The following is a 19,816-nucleotide window of genomic DNA, read 5'->3' as shown; positions in this document are numbered from 1 at the left end:
TTACGTGGTGCTCAGGAATTGAACCCAGTGCCTCATGCATGCAAGGCAAGCACTCTACCACTGGGCCACCTTCCCAGCCCAATCATTCTGTTCTTTTTAATGCTGGTTCTGTAGTTTGAACTCAGGGCCTGGGTGCTGTCTCAAGTTTTTTTGCTCAATGCTAGCACTCTACCACTTGAGACACAGCTCCACTTCCAGCTTGTTTAGTGGTTAACTCGAGATAAGTATCTCCTGTACTTTCCTGCCCAGGCTGCCTTTGAACCAAGATCCTTAAGATTTCAATCTCCTGATTACTAGGATTACAAGCACAAGCCACCAACAACCAGCAAGACTCAGTTTTTTTTTTATATGTGTGTGTGCTGGTACTGGAACTTGAACTCAGGGCTTTGTGCCCTTGTTTAGCTTTTTTGCTCCAGGCTGGTGCTCTACCACTTGAGCCTCACCTCCATTTTGTTGGTTAATTGAAAATAAGATTCTCTTGGATTTGCATGCCCAGGTTGGCTTGAAATCCAGATACTCAAACTTCAGCCTTCTGAGTAACTATGATTATAGTTGTGAGCCATGAGTATCAGGAGACCAGAACTCACACTTGGCCCCAAACCTCCCCCCTCCCCGAAAACCAAGACTGGCAATGCATTTCAAGTTGGCCTTGAACTGGAGATCCTTCTGCCTCAGTTTTCCCCTTTCTGGATTTGATGATAATACTGGGATTTGAACTCAGGGCCTTGTGTTTACTTAGGCTGGCACATACTAGGCTAGGCTTCTGCCATGCTTCCAGCCTCCAGGTGCTGAGATTACATGTATGTTCCATCATGTCCTGTTTCAGATATTTTTTGTTTGAGGCAAGGTTTCCCAATGTAACCAGGCTATCCTTGATTCATAATTCTGCCTCAGTTTCCTGAGTGATGGAATTGTAGATATATACTACTATTTTCAATCTGTTTCAATTATTTTAAAGATAGGGTCTGGTGGGGATAGTGGGATGGGGAATGCCTGAATGCAATCTCAGTCAAAAATCTGAGGTAAGCCGGGCACCGGTGGCTCAAGCCTGTAATCCTAGCTACTCAGGAGGCTGAGATCTGAGGCCCATGGTTCAAAGCCAGCCCAGGCAGAAAAGTCCATGAGACTCTGATCTCCAATAAACCACTAGAAAACCAGAAGTGGCGCTGTGGCTCAAGCCGTAGAGCACTCGCCTTGAGCTGAAGAGTTGAGGGACAGCGCCCAGGCCCAGAGTTCAAGCCCCACAACCGCCCCCCCCCCCCAAAAAAAAAACTGAGGTAGGAGGATCACAAATCAGAGACCATCCTGAATAATACGAGATCCTGTCTCAAAAAAAAAAAAAAAAGGAAAAAAAATAGCAGGATGCTGCTGCTCACATCTTAATCCTAGTTACTCAGAAGGCTGAGATCTGAGAATCACAATTCAAAGCCAGACTAGTCAGGAAACTCCATGAGATTTTTTGTTTTGTTTTGTTTTGTTTTTTTGCCAGTCCTGGAGCTTGAACTCAAGGCCAGGGCACCGTCCCTGAGCTTCTTTTGCTCAAGGCTAGCACTCTACCACTTGAGCCACAGCACCATTTCTGGCTTTTTCTGTTTATGTGGTACTGAGGAATTGAACCCAGGCATGCTAGGCAAGCACTCTACCACCAACCACATTCCCAGCCTCCATGAGAATCTCATCTCCATTTACCACCAGAAAATTGGAAGTGGTGTTATAGCTTGAAGTGGCAAGAGCACTAACCTTGAACAAGCCCCACAACCGACAAAAGAAAGATTTCTGGGTGTTGTTCAAGGCTGGACCCAAATTCCTGGGATCAAACAATCCTACTGTGGGGCTGGGAAGATGGCTCAGTGGTAGAGTGCTTGCCTTGCATGCATGAGGCCCTGGGTTCTATTGCTCAGCACCACATAAGCAAAAAGAAAAAAGCCGGAAGTGGTGCTGTGGCTCAAGTGGTAGAGTACTAGCCTTGAGCTGAAGAGCTGAGGGACAGCGTCCAGGCCCAGAGTTTGGGCCCCACGACCGGACCCCCCAAAGAAATTAAAAAAGAAAACAAAACAAAACAATCCTACTGTTTCAGCTAACCAACTAGCTGAGACAACCAGAGTACTTCATCTTTGGCTAGTTAATTTTGTCGGTCGTAGGTCTTGAACTCTGGGCCTGGGCGCTGTCCCCCAGCTCTTCAGCTCAAGCTAGCGCTTTACCACTTGTGCCACAGCGCCTCTTCTGGTTTTCTGAGTGGTTAATTGGAGAAAAGAGTCTCAGACTTTCCTGCCCTGGGTGGCTTTGAACTGTGAATCTCAGATCTCAGCCTTCTGAGTAGTTAGGATTACAGGCGTGAACCACCGGCCTTTGGCAGGTTATTTTACTGTATTTTGTGGTAGGGAATCAAACTCAGGTCCTTGGTAGGCAAGCACTCTACCACTGAGCTACCTCCCCTACTTGTTTCTTTTTTCTTTTTGGGTCCTATCGTGGGGCCTGAACTCTGGGCCTGGGCGCTGTCCCTCAGCTCTTCAGCTCAAGACTAGCACTCTACCACTTGAGCCACACCGCCACTTCCGGCTTTTTTTCTTTTTGCTTATGTGGTGCTGGGGAATCGAACCCAGGGCCTCATGCATGCAAGGCAAGTGCTCTACCACTGAGCCACCTTCCCAGCCCCCCCTACTTGTTTCTATATTTAAAGTGGAGGACACATAGTTGAAACTTCTTTTTGAAATCAATTCTGATCATTCGTGTGTGTGTGTGTGTGTGTGTGTGTATTTTGTGAAACTGAAAGGGGCCAGATTGGTTCGCAGCAGCGTGGGTTTGGAGGTTCTCAGGTAGCGTCATCTTTTAGATTTAGAAAAGGCGGAGCTGGATTCTTCAGGAACCTGAGGGATGAGCGCCACGTGGAGCCACGCCCACAACTAGCTCCGCCCACACGAAAACTCTCCTATTAATGTCACCTAGCCAAGGGGCGGAACAGGCCTGCCAGCACTCAGGGGCGTGGTTAGAACCCGGAATAAGGAAGTCGATGGAGTTCCATAAGATACTGACCAATGAAAGAACAGGACTCCGAAAAGGAAGAGGAGGAACGGAGTAGTCAAAAGGGCGGTGTCCGCCTTGATATTGGGTTGCCTGTCGTCGTCAAGGAAACCGAATTTGAAGGGCGGGGATTCTAGGGAGGCGGGGCTTCCGGGGGCGGGCCGGCTAAGACCTGACGGCCGCTGTCAGCTGACCTGCCGCCATCTTGTCCGCCATTTGCGAGCGGCCGGGAGTGGGAGCGCGGGCCCTTGTCCAGCGGGTGGCCGCCCCTGCCGCTGCCGCTCCCAGACCCCGCCGCCGCTCTGGCCTGGGCGTCTGCTCCACCGCGGTGGCCGGCAGCACTGCGTTCCGCCGGCGGTAGGCGCGGCCTCCGGGCTTCCTTACTGCTCCCGGCCGGGGTTCTCCGGGGACCACAGCCCGTGGGCCGCCGCGATGGCCCTCAAGATGGTAAAGGGCAGCATCGACCGCATGTTCGACAAGAACCTCCAGGACCTGGTCCGCGGCATTCGTAACCACAAGGAGGACGAGGTGAGCCGCGCTGATCGGGGCTGCCTGATCTGGTTCCTGCCTGGGCCCTGCCTGCCTGGCCCACTCGGCCTCCAACCAGCCCCTGGGTCGCTCGCGAGGTGCTTCTCTGGTCTCGGGTCCGGCCCTGGCTGCCTGCCCCCAGGGGCTGTAGCCCGGCATATTCTCTCCTTTACCTTAGCGTCAATTCACCCTTGAGCAGCAGTTGTCTGTCCACTTGGGGGGCAAGTGTGTACATAGGCGGGGTGTCGGGCCCCGATGCTGGGTGCTGTTCTCAAAGCCTCAGTTTACTCGGAGCGAGTTTCAGGTCTGCTCTCACACCTCCACCAGGGACCCCACCCTCACCCAGCGCGACCTCGCAGGTGCCGTCTCACCTTAATGCATTTCTGAACCGGGGGTGCCTGTCCGGATCTCTAGTAGAGATCCCCCCCTTGACAAGCCAAACCAAGGGTCCACAGGTTCCTGCTGAAGGAAAGTCTTTTCCTTCGGCCGTTTTCTGGGGCCTGACAGTAAATCCCACTGGGGTTTCAGGCTCTAGACTCTGGGTCCTAGCTCCCAGGAAGGTAGGGCTGCTTATGGTTGCAGCCTAGGACACAAAAAGGAGTGGTTGGGGGGTAGGGGTGGGGGAGATCCTGGGATGAGGAAGCCAGCTTCAAACAACCTGAAAACCAGGGCTGGGAAACGGTTTTCCAGAAGTAAAATTGTTGCTGTGAGCTTCATTTCCTTACTCTCCATTCCCTTCCCCCAACTTGTGACCTAGATTAAGGAGAACAGAGATCGTGGCCACTTGCCTCTGGCTTCATTGAAGGATACCATTTAGGCTGTACAAGTAGTAAAGTCTTTCTACTGAACAGAGGAAAAAGTCCTGAAACAGGGCAGCTGTCTGATGCCTTTTAATGCCAGGTTGTTGGCTGAACCACTCACTGTGAGGGGTCATCATAAGAGGCGGAGAACCTGGTTCTCTGGTTCCATTCCAACCATTCCCTGGTTGGGGGATGGGGGAGTTCTGCTTTGTGGCCACATTGTTGCACTTTTCCTGATCGTGTGACTTCTGACATTGGTAAGGCTATTTTTTGCTCTGCCTTCCACTCCCCTTCTCTCCTGCCTACTGGTATGTTTCCTTACCTGGCTGCTTCAGTTACAATATATAACTAACCTGAGTGTCTTCTTTAGTTTCTAATGGAATGGAGGGAATAAGCTGATTGGCTATTACATGCTGATTGGAAATGCTGTTTTCTCCCCTAGGAGAAATTCATTATTTAGTGGGTAACTTGGACAACTTGTTTGGGTACTGTGAGTGAGGACAAATGACACACACTTTTTTTTTTTTTTTTGTCAGTTATGGGGCTTGAACATATCCTGGGCACTGTCCCTCAGCTCTTCAGGTCAGGGCAGGTGCTCTACCACTTGAGCCAGAGCCACAGTGCCACTTCTGGTTTGGTGGTTTATTGGAGATAAGAGTCTCATGAACTTTCCTGCCCTGGTTGGCTTTGAACTGCAATTTTCAGATCTCAGCCTCCTGAGTAGCTAGGATTACATGTGTGAGCCACTGCACCCTTCACACACACACAGGAGTTGTTGTTTTTTTTTTAATTTTTTTTTTAGTCCGGTCGTGGGGCCTGAACTCTGGGCCTGGGCGCTGTCCCTCAGCTCTTCAGCTCAAGGCTAGCACTCTACCACTTGAGCCACCTCGCCACTTCCGGCTTTTTTCTTCTTGCTTATGTGGTGCTGAGGAATAGAACCCAGGGCCTCATGCATGCAAGGCAAGCGCTCTACCACTGAGCCACCTTCTCAGCCCCACACATAGGAATTTTGACATGCTGCGTTACCTACCTGAGCTCCTCATCTCTCTCCTTAGGCAACCCTGGAACACAAAATAGTTGTATTTATTTATTTGTTTATTTAGTCAGTCATGGGGCCTGAACCCTGGGCCTGGGCTCTATTCCTCAGCTCTTCAGCTCAAAGCTAGTGCTCTACCACTTGAGCCACAGTGCCACTTCTGGCTTTTTCTGCTTATTTGGTGCTGAGGAATTGAACCCAGTGTCTCATGAATGCAAAGCAAGCACTCTACCACTGAGCCACCTTCCCAGCCCAAGGAACACACCATGGTTAGGATATTGTTCTGCCCCCTCTATACTAGGGTTTGAAATCAGGATCTTACTTCTTTTTTGTTTTTCTTTTCTTTTCTTTTCTTTTCTTTCGTGTGTGTGTGTGTGTGTGTGTGTGTGTGTGTGTGTGTGTGTGTGCGTGTGCGTGCGTGCGTGCGTGCGTGCGTGTGTGTGTGTGTGTGTGTGTGTGTGTGTGTGTGTTTTGGGTCCGGTCGTGGGGCCTGAACTCTGGGCCTGGGCGCTGTCCCTCAGCTCTTCAGTTCAAGGCTAGCGCTCTACCTCTTGAGCCACAGTGCCACTTCCGGCTTTTTTCTTTTTGCTTATGTGGTGCTGAGGAATCGAACCCAGGGCCTCATGCATGCAAGGCAAGCACTCTACCACTGAGCCACCTTCGCAGCCCATCTTTTTTCTTTTTTTTTTTTGTGGGAGACTTAAACTCAATATCAAACTCAGTATCTGATACTCTCTCATTGGAGGGTACTCTACCACCCATGCCTCCAACTCCTTGCCTTTTTATTTTTATTTATTTACTTTTTATTTTTGCCAGCCTCTCTGTGCTCAAGGTTAGCACTCTACCACTTAAGCCACTTCAAGACCCATGACTGACCCCCTCCCCCCCAAAAAGCACTGTGGCTCAAAGCAGTAGAGCACTACCATTTAGCAAAAAGAGCTCAGGGACAGCTGCCAGGCCCTGAGTTCAAGCCTTAAGACCCCTCCCCCCAAAAAAAAATGCTTCATAGAGTTTTCTTGCTACCCAAGACACCTGAACAAATATTTCCAGTAGTATGTTTTCCATAGCAGCATAATTTCCCCGAAATGTGTTCCCCCCACACACACCTTTTTTTTTTTTTTTTTGCCAGTCCTGGGGCTTGAACTCTGGGCCTGGGCACTGTCCTTGAGCTTCTTTTGCTAAAGGCTAGCACTCTACCACTTGAGCCACAGTGCCACTTCTGGCTTTTTCTGCATATGTGGTACTGAGGAATCAAACTCAGGGCTTCATGCATGCTATGCAAGCACTCTATCACTAAGCCACATTCCCAGCCCCCCAGCCTTGTACTTTTTTGTGTGTTTGTGCAAGTATAGGATGATCTGACTTGTGTTTCTGAACCTTCCTAGTGCAGCTGTCTAGGTTTTTAGCTGTTCCCTTTTGACAGGAACCTCAATGGGTCAGGCGTTGCTACATTTATCCTGCAGCATAGTCTGCAGATCTGGGGGATGAAGTTCACAGAGGACACCAGGAAGGACACTTAGCCCCATTGCCTGGTGCCTGGCTTTTAGAAGCTTCTGAAGATATCACCAGATTGAGTGTGACCCAGTGTGGGTCTCCCAGACCTCTAGTCTTGGGGAAGGGGAATTGAGGCTGGCTCACTTGTGCTTTATCTGCCAAAGAGCACACTGCACAGCTGCTCCAGCAATGTTTGAGTACAAAGGAACACCAGGAGGTCCTCTTGGCCTTGATGGACTTTGTAATAATCCCAGGGCCAACTGCGTAAGATGATTTTGACCAGTCTCATAGACATGCTTCTGGGGTCTGGAATTGAGCTTTAACGTGATACATACTGGCTAACTCCTCTTTTTCCCATGTAGCTGGGATGACAGGCATGGACCATCACACTCAGCTATTTGTGTGTGGTACTGGGGCTTGAACACAGATCCTGAGTGCTAACCCTTAGCTTTTTCACTCCAGGCTGGCACTCTGCCACATGAGCCACAGCTCTACTTCCACCTTTTTTAGTGTTTAATTGGAGATACGCGTCTCTTAGCCTTTCCTTCCCAGGCTGGCTTTGAATGGCGATCCTCAGATCTCAGCCTCCTGAGTACTTAGGATTCAGATGTGAGCCATCAGCACCTGGCCATTTCTGGCTTTTGGTAGTTCATTGAAGATAAAAGTTGCATAGACTTTCCTGCTCAGGTTGGCTTTTTTTTTTTTTCTTTTTCCCCTGTCAGTTATGGGGCTTGAACTCTGGACCTGGATGCTGTCCCTCAGCTCTTCAGCTCAAGGCAAGCACTCTACCACTTCAGCCACAGCATCATTTCCAGTTTTCTGAGGGTTAATTGGAGATAAGAGTCTCACAGACTTTCCTGCCCGAGCTGGCTTGGAACCGAGATCCTCAGATCTCAGCCTCCTGAGTAGCTAGGATTATAGGCATGAACCACTGGTGCTCAGCTTTTCAGCTATATATATATATGTAATTTTTGTCGGTCGTGGGGCCTTTAACTCTGGGTCTGAACACTGTCCCTCAGCTCTTCAGCTCAAGCCTAGTGCTCTACCACTTAAGCCACAGGACCACTTCTGGCTTTTTCTGCTTATGTGGTACCAAGGAATCGAACCCACCACCTCATGCATTCAAGGCAAGCACTCTACCACCGAGTCACCTTCCCAGCCTCTCCAGCTATCTTTTTGAGATAGAGATCTTAATAACTTTCTGCCTGAGTTGGCTTCCAGCTGTTACTCTCCTGATCTCTACCTCCTAAGTAGCTCTGAGATAGCAGATGTGAGCCACTGCTGCCTGGCTTTTTTTTTTTTTTTTGGTCGATTGTGGTACTTGAACTCAGGGCGTGGGGTGCTGTTTCTGAGCTCTTTTGCTCTAGGCTAGTGCTGTACCACTTGAGCCACTGCACCATTGCAGTTTTCTGAATGGTTTATTGGTGATAAGAGTCTCTCCGGCTTTCCTGCCCAGGCAGGCTTTCAAACGCAGTCCTCAGATCTCAGCCTCCTGAGTAGCTAGGATTACAGACATGAGCCACCGGCTCCTGGCCTTTTTTTGGGTGGGGGGGTGGTCAGTCATGGGGCTTGAACTCTGGTCCTGAGCACTGTCCCTCAGCTCTTCAGCTCAAGGCTCTACCATTTGAACTACAGCGCCACTTCCAGTTTTCTGGTGGTTTATTGGAGATAAGAGTTTCACAGACATTCCTGCCCAGGCTAGCTTTTTTTTTTTTTGCCAGTCGTGGGGCTTGAACTCTGGGCTTGGGCGCTGTCCCTGTGTTCTTCAGCTCAAGGCGAGCGCTCTACCACTTGAGCCACAGCGCCATTTCTGGTTTTCTAGAGGTTTATTGGAGATAAGAGTCTCACAGACTTTCCTGTCCAGGCTGGCTTTGAACCACGATCCTCAGATCCAGCCTCCTGAGTAGCTAGGATTAGAGGTGTATGCCACCAGGCTGGTGGCTTTTTTTTTTTTTTTAGACAAGATCTCATCACAAGCCAGGCACTGGTAGCTCATGCCTGTAATCCTAGCTACTAAGGGTTGAAATCTGAGGGTCATGGTTCAAAGCCAGCAGGGACAAAAAAGTTCCCGGGAATCTCTTATCTCTAATTAACCACTCAAAAACTAGAAGTGGTGCTGTGGCTCAAGTGGTAGAGTACTAGCCTTGAGCACAAAGAGGCTCAAGAACAGCACCCAGGCCTGGAGTTTATGCCACACAACTGACCAAACAAAACAAACGAAAACCTCATCATTGTGTAGCACTGGCTACACACTTGTTCCAGCCTACACTTTTGTTCCTTCTGCCTCAGCTTCCCAAATACTGGGATTATGAACACTTGCCCCTATATCTAGCGAAGGCCCATCCTCTTTGCTCTATCCATTTCCAGCACAAACTTAAAGATTTTTTTTTCTTTTTTTCCAAAATAAGGTCTGGCAGTGTTGGCTAGGCTGGCTTTCAATTCCTGGACTCAAGTAATTCTCACATCCCACTCTTCTGAGTAGCTATTTGAATCCCTTTTTGAGTCTTTTTTTCAGTGATTTCATTGACTTGATCTGGCCAGTCACCTGCTCCGCAGGTGCTGTCCATTGTTCAGGCAGGCTCTGTTTTCCTGCCAGTTCCCCTCCAGACAGGACCTTCTTCCCCAGAGGCCCTAACTTCTAGGTTTCTGCTGCAGCTATAGGAACTGCTTCCTCCTTTCAAATAATCTTACTGTTTTCCAGCCCTGTGTGATATAGAGACTTGAGGGTGACTTTATTGTGCTTAGGTAGATACTGGGCACCATAGATACCTGTCTGGGGATCATCCTCGATCATACAGACCTACTGTCACCACAGTGTAAGACGCAGGCAGAAGCCAGGCTGAGATCTGAGTGGATCATGATTTGAAACCAGCTCAGCCAGTAAAGTCCATAAGTTATCACAAATTAAGCGCCCCAAAACCAGAAGGGGGGCTTTGGCTCAACGTGGTAGAGTGCTAGCTTTGAGCACAAAAGCTCAGGGACAGCACCAGGCCCTGAGTTCAAGCCCCAGCATTGCTCCCCACTCCACATTAAAACAAGCAGGCAGGAAGATCATAGAGCAAGATGGGAGATGCTACTACTATGAAGAGGGAAGAGGGGGCCTTGAGCAGAAGGATTTGGGGCCTCTGGAAGCTGGAGCAGGTGGAACCCAAATCCTCTGGGAAGGACCACCAGCCCTACCTGGACCTTAGCCTAGTAAGGATTGTTTGACCCCTCCTTTTTTTTTTAATTGGTAGGTCATGGGGCTTGAACTCTTGGCTTGGGCGCTGTCCCTGTGCTCTTAAGCTCAAGGCGAGCGCTTTACCACTTAAGCCACAGCGCCACTTCTGGTTTTCTGAGTGGTTTATTGGAGATAAGATAAGTCTCACGGACTTTCCTGCCCCAGCTGGCTTTGAACTGCAGTCTTCAGATCTCAGCCTCCTGAGTAGTTAGGATTACAGGTGTGAGCCACTGGTGCCTGGCTGATTGACCCTTGTATTACGAAAGGTCTGCTGTTTCAACAACCATACTTTTTTGAGTATGTACCTAGATCAGTCCCTGGCTTTGCAGTCCCCCTTCTTCCCTGTGACCTTTCTCCTATGCCATGCCAAAAACTATGGCTCTGCCCCCTCCCATCCCAAGAACCTGATCCATCCTGGCTATTTGCCTCTACATTGTCCTGTATCATGGATGCCACATGTCTGACTTGGCTTATGCTCAGCAGCCCTTTTAGTAATACATTGTTCTTGTACAGGTGCCTGTTGCAGTGTGCTCCTTGGGGGCACTTGGGCTCTTGCTGCATTTTTCTGTAATATACTACCCCTGGCTTCACTGTTGCTTCTGCAGTTAGGCTCAACTGAACATCTAGGACTTTCAGCACCCAGACCTGTGAGAATAGGCAGGACTTGCAGCCACCTACCCAGTCCTTTCATCCCACTTCTCTGCTACCTCATCCTTATCACCATATTAACTAACTTGGTTCATGCCAAAGAAACTACCTGGAAGGGGTTAGTCTGGACCTGACTTCCTTGGGAACACACAGCACAGAAGTCCGTCGTGACTGAGGAGGAATGGGCAGGGGGTAGAAGGCAGGGAAAGGAGAAACATTCCTGTCCTGAGTGGGCCACCATCATCCCTGCAAGATGAGATGATGGGGATTCCAGTGCTCCCCAGTGTAGCCCAACATTGCATGTGTGGCTCTGGCCCCTGCTGCCCATCGGTGCTCTCTGGCATTCAGGACCACCGCTGACTACAAATAGTGCTGTCCCATAGAAACAATAACAACCACGGATGGTTTAAATCTCCCATTTAAAGCAATGAGAAAGAGCTGGGTGCTGGTGGCTCACACCTGTAATCCTAGCTACCTCAGGAGGATGAAATCTGAGGACTGCAGTTTGAAGCCAGCCTGGGTAGGAAAGTCTGTGAGACTCTTACCTACAATTAGTCACAGAAAAGCCAGAAATAGTGCTGTGGCTTAAGTGGTAGAGTGCTAGTCTTGAGCAAAAGAAGCTCAGGGACAGCACCCAGATCCAGAGTTCAAGCCCCAGGACTGTCAAAAAAAATTGAAAAAAATACATAGTGGTTTATTGGTACATACTTATAATCTTAGCACTTGCCTCAGGAGACTGAGGTGGGAGAATGGGGAGTTTGAGTTCAGTTAAGGCAACATTGCAAGACTTGGTCTCAAAAGAAGTCTGTGAAGCTCAAGTGGTAGAGTACCAGCCTCTAGAGCTAGAATTTAAACTCTAGTATTACTCCCCCCCCCAAAAAAAAGCCATAAGATACAGTTAATTATAAAAATACATTTGATCTAACACAATGTATCTCAGATCTTGGTATTTCATGACAATGTAGAGAGGCCATCTGACATGCTTGTTTGCCTGTTAAGTCTTGAGACATAGCATGTGATTGGCTCTCACACTTGGTTCTGATTAGCCACATTGCTATATGGGAGGCTGGGAGCTTCCTTAAGAAACTTGTAGCTCTGATGTCATGACACTCACTATCTGTCTGTCTGTCTGTCTGTCTCTCTCTCTCAGCCCCTGCTTGAATCCCAAGCATCTCAGCAGGACCTGGAAGTACAGACAGGACCTGAGTGCCACAGGAACTCAGAGGCTCCTTTGGACTCAGTCTCTGTCCCTTTTCTATCCTGTTTTCTTTTTTTTTTTTTTTTTTGGGTCCGGTCGTGGGGCCTGAACTCTGGGCCTGGGCGCTGTCCCTCAGCTCTTCAGCTCACGGCTAGCACTCTACCACTTGAGCCACAGCGCCACTTCCGGCTTTTTTCTTATGTGGTGCTGAGGAATCCAACCCAGGGCCTCGAGCATGCAAGGCAAGTGCTCTACCACTGAGCCACCTTCCCAGCCCTATCCTGTTTTCTTAGGACTTGCCCCTCCTATCATGACACATGAAGCTCTTACTTCACTGCCAACTTGTAGCTAACCCCACTTGCTGCCTCCTTTAGTGGCCTCTAGGCCTTCGCATACCTGGCCTGCCCATCCTCAGTTCTTCATGCTTGGTTGCTGGTATGGCCTCTGGCATATGCAGGACTCAGAAATACTTTTAGAACAATTATGAAAACACAGTATTACCTTGCAGCATCTGTTAGGTGTCCTGTCCTTGGGTGGCTGAAGAATACCGGTATTAGTGTGTAGATCTGTAAATGGAGCTTGTCACCACATGAACAGGACAATATTTCTGGGTTGCTGCATTTTTCTAGCCTTAACTTAGTTAGCATCACAGTATCTGCAGTTGGCTCACCTACTAGAGCCCTGCCCAGCAAACATGAGGCCTTCATTTCAAACCCCAGTATAGTCAAATAAATACAATACAATACCATACGATGGAATTTGTGTAAACACACATTTCACAATTGGAGCTTGATTGATCTCAGGGCTAGAGCACTGTCCCTGAGCTATTTTTGCTTAAAGCTAGCACTCTACCATTTTGGCCACAGCTCTACTTCTGGCTTTTGGGTAGGCTAATTGGAGATAAGAGTCTCATAGACTTTCCTGTGCAGGCAAGAAACCACAATCCTCATATCTCAACCTCCTCTGTAACTAGGCTTACAGGCTTCAGCCACCAGCACCTGGATCAGCTGAGTTATTTTAAGAGCAAGGTAGCCTAGGATAGCCTTGAGCTCTGGATCCTTTCGTCTCAGATTCTAGTGGCAGAATGACAGTTGTGTGCTGCCACCCCAGGCTCCTTTCTTTTTTCTTGCTGTGCTTAGAATAGAATCCAGGGGCTCGTATGCTAGGTAAGCACCCACTACTGAGCCATAGCTGAGATTTGATCTCAGGGCTGGACTCTGTCCTTGAGCTCTTGTGCTCAAGGCTAGCACTCTACTACTTGAGCCACAGCTCTGTATCTGGCTTTTAGGTGGGTTAATTGGAGAGGAGAGTCTCATGAACTTCCCTGCCCAGGATGGCTTTGAACCATGATCCTCAGATCTCAGTCTCCTGAATAGCTGGGGATTAGGCATGAGCCATTAGTGCCAGCTCGAGAAATTCTTGACTCCTGTTAACTAGCAAAAAGCCAAAACTGGAAGTGTGGCTCAAGTGGTAGAGTGCCAGCCTTTAGCAAAAAAGCTAAGCAAGAGAGCATGGCCCTGTGTTCAAGCCCCAGTACTGGTACAAAACAAAAACTCAGTCTTTGAAAAAAGTTGTTACACTATCCTCTTTAGTGAATCATAACAAAATTCTGTACCGTTCAGCACCAGAGATGCAGTGATGTTATTTGTTTGTGTATAATGGTTCTGGGGTTTAAACTCAGGACCTTGAGCTTCCTAGTGAGGCAAAAATTTTCAACCCAAGGTTGGTTGCAATTTGGGATATAGAACCTGAGAATACAGAGGGTGACTATGATCTTTTTATTCTAGATCATTTCTGTACTATCATCAGGTAATTATTTTCCTCTGCTTTTCTGGTAGAAGTGTTGTATGGAAAGAAATTTGAATGCCACCCTTTTTACAGCATTGCTTACTTTCATTGTAAATTGTATTCTGTCTGTTACCAGAAATGAGGGCTGTCAGGTCCTTCTAAAGGTCAAGAGGGAACCCCAGGAAGGCTTTGCATGTCCACCTATGTTCTGTTCCAACACCCATACACGTGGCATACATATGGGCTGAAATTGGTGTTCCAGTGATAGCGTATTTCATCTTGGAAAGAGCCTCCAGCCTGTTTCCATACAGGCTTACCCTGTGTCAGTCCCACTTACCAAATAAGAGAGGGACAGTTCCTTCACATGGGGTTGTCCTCTGATGTTTGCTTTTTAAATCACTGGCAGTGATGTCCTTTCTGGGAACAAGAACTGAGGGTCCTGGAATGGGATTTAGTAACTGGAAGCACATTGGAAGGATATGATGGCGCTTGTTCTATTGTGCCAAGTCTCAATCATAAACTATTCAAAAGGATATTCTGTGACTGGGAGGACACTGAGCTACTGTGCCCCCCCCTTTTTTTTTTGGTGTTATGCTCATGGTGAAGATCTCAGGTTGGGTCAAAGTGTGGTCCTGGGGTGACAATTATGACCCCAGAGAGCAGCCTGGAAAGGTATGAGGTCAGATCCCCAGGCTCTTTGGAATCAGGGCCTGACATCTGTGCCTTTCGAACTGGCCTTGGGAAGCAGTAGCTCTGTAGATGGTATGTTGGAGCAGGCAGCAGGACAGGAATCCAGTAATTGTGGCTCTTGGTCCCACTGTCAGATAACACAGTCAGATCTCATACATACTCATGGGCCAGATTTGCTGTCATGCATCGCTTGATCTGTGGAATCCTGGTGTGGGGTCCTCATATCCTATAGCTACCTCTTCTTCTCTCATTGGGATCTTCAGTTTCTCCACAGGGCTGACATTGGGATGTCTGCCTGTGTCATAGTGTGGTATGAGCCACTCCCAGAGGAGCATGTTCAATCACTTGGACTTTAGCATCCATCCTGTTCTAGTCAGCTTGTCTTGAGTAGTGTCTAGTTAGAGCTGATGAATTAGCATCTAGGAGCCTAAAAGAACCAAAGGTACGGGGGCAGGGAGTGTAGTTGTGGAGGTGGAGAGAAGGGATGGTAGGGGAAAAACAAAGGAGGAGGCAACAATGCTTGATAAGAACTGTACTCATTACCTTGCTCATGTAACTCTGTACAGTATTTTCACAATAAAAAACTTATTAAAAAAAAAAGAACCAAAGGTACAGGATACTGTACTTGGAAATCCTGCTGGCTTGCTCAGCAGCTACTCAGTACAACTAAGAAGTAGAATGTATGTCTGTCCACCATGGAATTGATAATCCAGTGTGCTGTCTGTGTGTATGATGGGATGTCATTACTGTCTAGGTCCAGAATGTTCAGTCACCTCTAAAGCACCATATTGTCATAAGCAGTCACCTCATCCTTTCTCTAGCCCTTGGCACTTACAACATTGACTTCCTATTTCGGGATGTTTCCTATCAATGGAACTGTACATTGTAGGGTCTTTGGTGTCTGACTTTCTGAAATGGTTATTATTTATTTTTTTAGTCATGGGGCTTGAACTCAGGGCCTGGGTGGTGTCCATGAGCTCTTCTGCTCAAGGCTAGCGCTCTACCACTTGAGCCACAGTTCCACTTTTAGCTTTTGTCGTTAATTAGAGATAAGAATTTCACAGACAAATGGGGCTGGGAAGGTGGCTCAGTGGTAGAGTGCTTGCCTTGCATGCATGAGGCCCTGGGTTCAGGCCCCACAACTGACCAAAAAAAAAAAAAAAATTCGCAGACAAGCTGGGCGTAGTGGCTCACGCCTGTAATCCTAGCTACTCTGGAGGGTGAGATTTGAGGATTAGGTTTCAAAGCCAGCCCGGGCAGGTAAGGCTGTGAGCCTCTTATCTCCAATAAACCACTCAGAAAACCAGAAGTGGCGCTGTGGCTCCAGTGGTAGAGTGCTCGCCTTGAGCTGAAGAGTGCAAGGACAGCACCCAAGCACAGAGCTCAAGCCCTACGAACAACAACGAAAAGAATTTCATAGACTTTCTTGCCCACATTGGCTTCAAACTGTGATACTAAGATCTCCTGAGTAGCTAGGATTATAGGTATGAACCATTGGTGCCCGCTTCCCTCCCCCCTAATTCTGGGGCTTGAACTCAAGGCCTGGGCGCTGTCCCTGAGCTTCTTTTGCTCAAGGCTAGCACTCTACCACTTGAGCCACAGCACCACTTCCGGCTTTTTCTGTTTATGTGGTACTGAGGAATCAAACCCAGGGCCTCATGCATGCAAGGCAAGCACTCTGTAAGAGCCACCTTCCCAGCCCCAGCTTTTTTATTTTTTTGAGACAGAGTCTCACTATGTATTCCAGGTTGGCTTCAAACTTGAGATCCTCCTGCTTTAGCCTCCCAAGTGCTGGGATTATAGACATCACCACTATGCCCTGCTTGAAATGATTAGACTGTTAGACATTTGTGACTTATTTTTTTCCCTCTTTTTAGGCAAAGTACATCTCTCAGTGCATTGATGAGATCAAGCAAGAGCTGAAACAAGACAACATTGCTGTGAAGGCTAATGCAGTCTGCAAGCTGACATATGTAAGTATCCCTCCGACTGCCTCTCGCTTGTACCCCTGATGTTGCCAGGCTTCCGAACTGTTCCACCATCCGTGCACCCATCACCTGTCCAATATTGACTGCTGCTATTCACCCTGCAGGGCTAACTCAGCCACATGTGATTATCACATGTCTAGTATGGTCAGGGGCACAGGCATGGCTGGCATAGGAGAAGCCCTTTCTTTAGCCTCCACTCTTCTCAGGATGTGCCAGGGAGCCTGGTGGGTGGCACAGATCTGGGGTCCCATTCTAGTTGTAGGTCAACAAATACCTGACTTCCCGTAGAGGTAGGGTAGTGAAGGGCAGTGTTCTAGGAGTCCCCCATGAAGGTCTTACATTATTATAGCTATAACAATGAGCCAATTGGCCCATCATTGATAGGAGCATTTTGGGGGGGGGAGAGTGATCGATCGTGGGGCTTGAACTCTGGGCCTAGGAGCTGTCCTTCAGCTCAAAGCTAGTGCTCTACCACTTGAGCCACAGCACCACTTCTAGTTTTCTAGAAGTTTATTGGCGATCAGAGTCTCATGGACTTTCCTGCTCTGGTTGGCTTTGAACCCCAATCCTCAGATCTCAGCCTCCTGATAGCTAGGATTACAGGAGTGAGCCACCAGCGCCCAGCTGAGCATTTTGTTTATTTGGGGTTATTTGAGATGAAGTTTTGTTACAGATCCCAGGGTGGCCTTAAACTTGGAATCCTCCTGCCTGTGCCTCCCTAAGTGTTGGGATTGCAGGTGTGGACACAGTAATGATCATGGTGGGAGAACTTTTAACTACAAATGCCATTATTTTCAGTTACAGATATTTATTGTCTTCTAGTGTTCATTGTTTATCTGTCTGTGGAGATTTATTTTTATTTTTATTTTTTACTTTTTTTTTGTCAGTTGTGGGGCTTGGACTCTGGGCTTGGTTGCTGCCTTTGCGCTCTTTAGCTCAAGGCAAGCACTCTACCACTTGAGCCACAGTGCTACTTCCGGTTTTCTAGTGGTTTATGGAAGATAAGAGTCTCACAGCCTTTCCTACCCAGGCTGGCTTTGAACTGCATTCCTCAGATCTCAGCCTCTTGAGAAGCTAGGATTACAGGCATGAGCCACTGGTGCCTGGCGTCCTTGTAGATTTTAAAAGCTTTTTCTTTAATGTGTAAGGCTGGAGGTGAACCTAGGGCCTTGTACATGCTCACTGAGCTACATCCTAACCTTCAGAGTCATTTTTTTTCTTTTTCTTTTTCTTTCTTTTTTTTTTTTTTTGCCAGTCCTGGGACTTAAACTCAGGACCTGGGCACTGTTCCTGAGCTTCTGTTTGCTCAAGACTAGCACTCTACCACTTGAGCCAATATCACTTCTGGCTTTTTCTGTTTATGTGGTACTGAAGAATCGAACCCAGGGCTTCAAGCATGCTAGGCAAGCATTCTACCACTAAGCCACATTCTCAGCCCTGTCAGAGTCATTTCTCAGGAAAAGAAATGAAAAGTCCCAGGTTGTGTCTCTGGTGATATTTGTGTGTTAAGACTGTGCATGGAGTTTGTCTTCCCTGTGCTTGGAGCAAATGTTCCATGTTACAGCTTAAACCTTTTGTCTCGCTTTGGCTTGTGAGTAAAAGTCACCGTGCCTCCCTTTTTAACAGTTACAAATGTTAGGGTACGACATCAGCTGGGCTGCCTTCAACATCATCGAGGTGATGAGCGCCTCCAAATTCACATTCAAGGTGAGGCTGGGGACAATGAGGGACTGTGGGTGTTGGGGTATGAGATCCCTGGGGGGAGAGGAGGGATCCCTCTACACTGAGCATCCCTGAAGGTCTCTCTGTGGTCAGAGGCACCACTGTGCGGGGTAGTGGGGGCTCACCCTTCTAGATAGTGTCCTTCACCCTTCCTGCTAATGGCTAGGGTATGTGATATATTATTACCATCCTTTCTGAGGGGGCATAACATCAGCATACTGAGCCCCATTCTAGCCACCACTTCTTAGATGGTGAGCCCATATCCAAGATGAATTTACCTGCTTTTAAACACACTCAGATGGGGTGGTTCAGTGTCCTGAGCATCAAAAATCAAACTATATTTTTGAAGTAGTGGTAATTCTGGGGCTTGAACTCAGGGCCTGGGTGCTATCCCTTAGCTTTGTTGTTCAAGGCTGGTTTTCTACCACTTGAGCCATAGCTCTATTGCTTTATTTATTTATTTATTTTTTATTTTTTTATTGTGAAAATACTGTACAGAGGGGTTACAATTACATGGGCAAGATAATGAGTACATTTCTTATCAAGCATTATAGCCGCCTCCTTTGTTTCCCCTTCCCATCCCTTCCCATCCTCCCCTCTATTGCTTTTTTGGTGGTTAATTGGAGATTAAAGTCTCATAAATTGTGTGTGCATGCGTGTGCGTGCGTGCCTGTGCGCACGCACATACATGTGCCACTTCTGGGGCTTGAACTCTGAGCCTGGGCACTGTTCCTGAGCTTTTGTTCAAGGCTAGTGCGCTACCACTTGAGCCACAGCTTTTTTTGGTGGTTAATTAGAGATGAGGCTCTCATGGACTTGTTTTTCTGCTTGGGCTAGCTTTGAACCTCAATCTTCAAATGTCAGCTTCCTGAGTAGCTAATAGCTAGGATTTAGTTGTGAGCCTCCTCCTAACACTTGGGTCAAACTTTTTTTGATTTTTTATTTTTGTTCAGGTCCTGGGGCTTGAACTTGGAGCCTTGGCACTATCTCCAAGCTTTTTGTTCAATGCACTTTTTGCTCACTATACCACTTAAGCTACTTCTCTCCTTCTAGCATTTTTGTGGTAAAGTGGAAATAGTCTCACAGACTTTCCTGCCCATGCTGGCTTCCAGCCATGATCCTTAACCAATGTGTTCAGCACACTTAGTTTGTTTTCTGTTTTTGGTTGTTTGTGGGGGCTTTTTGTGTTTTTGTTTTGTTTTTGTTTTTGTTTTGCTGGTCGTGGAGCTTGAACTCTGGGCCTGGGTACTGTCCTGAGCTCTTCAGCTCAAGGCTAGCATTCTATCACTTGAGCCATAGCACCCACTTCCAGCTTTTTCTGTGTATGTGGTGCTGAGGAATCGAACCCAGGGTCTCATGTATGCAAGGCAAGCACTCTACCCCTGAGCCACATTCCCAGCCCCTGTTGTTTTGTTTTTAATCTCTGACTTCTGAGTACCTGGATAACAGGTATGTCTTTTTTTTTTTTTTTTTTTTTTTTTTTGAGACGAGGGTCTCAGTAAATTGCCCAGGCTGGCTTTGAACTTTATTTACTTATTTATTTATTTTTGCCAGTCCTTATGCTTGAACTCAGGGCCCTGTGCACTGTCCCTGAGCTTCTTTTGCTCAAGGCTAACACTCTACCACTTGAGCCACAGTGCTGCCACTTCTGGCTTCATGCATCTAGGCAAGCTCTTTACCATT

General features: G+C 47.8%; 1 protein-coding gene across 1 annotated transcript in view; it reads left to right on the top strand.

Moving 5' to 3' along the window:
* Nucleotides 1-3,238: 3,238 nt before the first annotated feature.
* The window catches only part of Ap3d1 (adaptor related protein complex 3 subunit delta 1), a 52,784-nt gene continuing 36,206 nt past the window's right edge, over nucleotides 3,239-19,816 (top strand). The window contains exons 1-3 of the mRNA XM_070007931.1: nucleotides 3,239-3,549; nucleotides 16,301-16,396; nucleotides 18,038-18,118. Coding sequence (XP_069864032.1) covers nucleotides 3,454-3,549; nucleotides 16,301-16,396; nucleotides 18,038-18,118 — 273 coding nt within the window. The 5' untranslated portion in view covers nucleotides 3,239-3,453. The remainder of the gene's footprint in view (nucleotides 3,550-16,300; nucleotides 16,397-18,037; nucleotides 18,119-19,816) is intronic.

Source organism: Dipodomys merriami, unplaced genomic scaffold (genome assembly GCF_024711535.1).
Source record: "Dipodomys merriami isolate MVZ:Mamm:240054 unplaced genomic scaffold, mDipMer1.0.p SCAF_70, whole genome shotgun sequence".
NCBI classification, from domain to species: domain Eukaryota; kingdom Metazoa; phylum Chordata; class Mammalia; order Rodentia; family Heteromyidae; genus Dipodomys; species Dipodomys merriami.
Note: the sequence above shows the minus strand (reverse complement) of the source record. Positions and strands in the feature narration are given on the sequence as shown.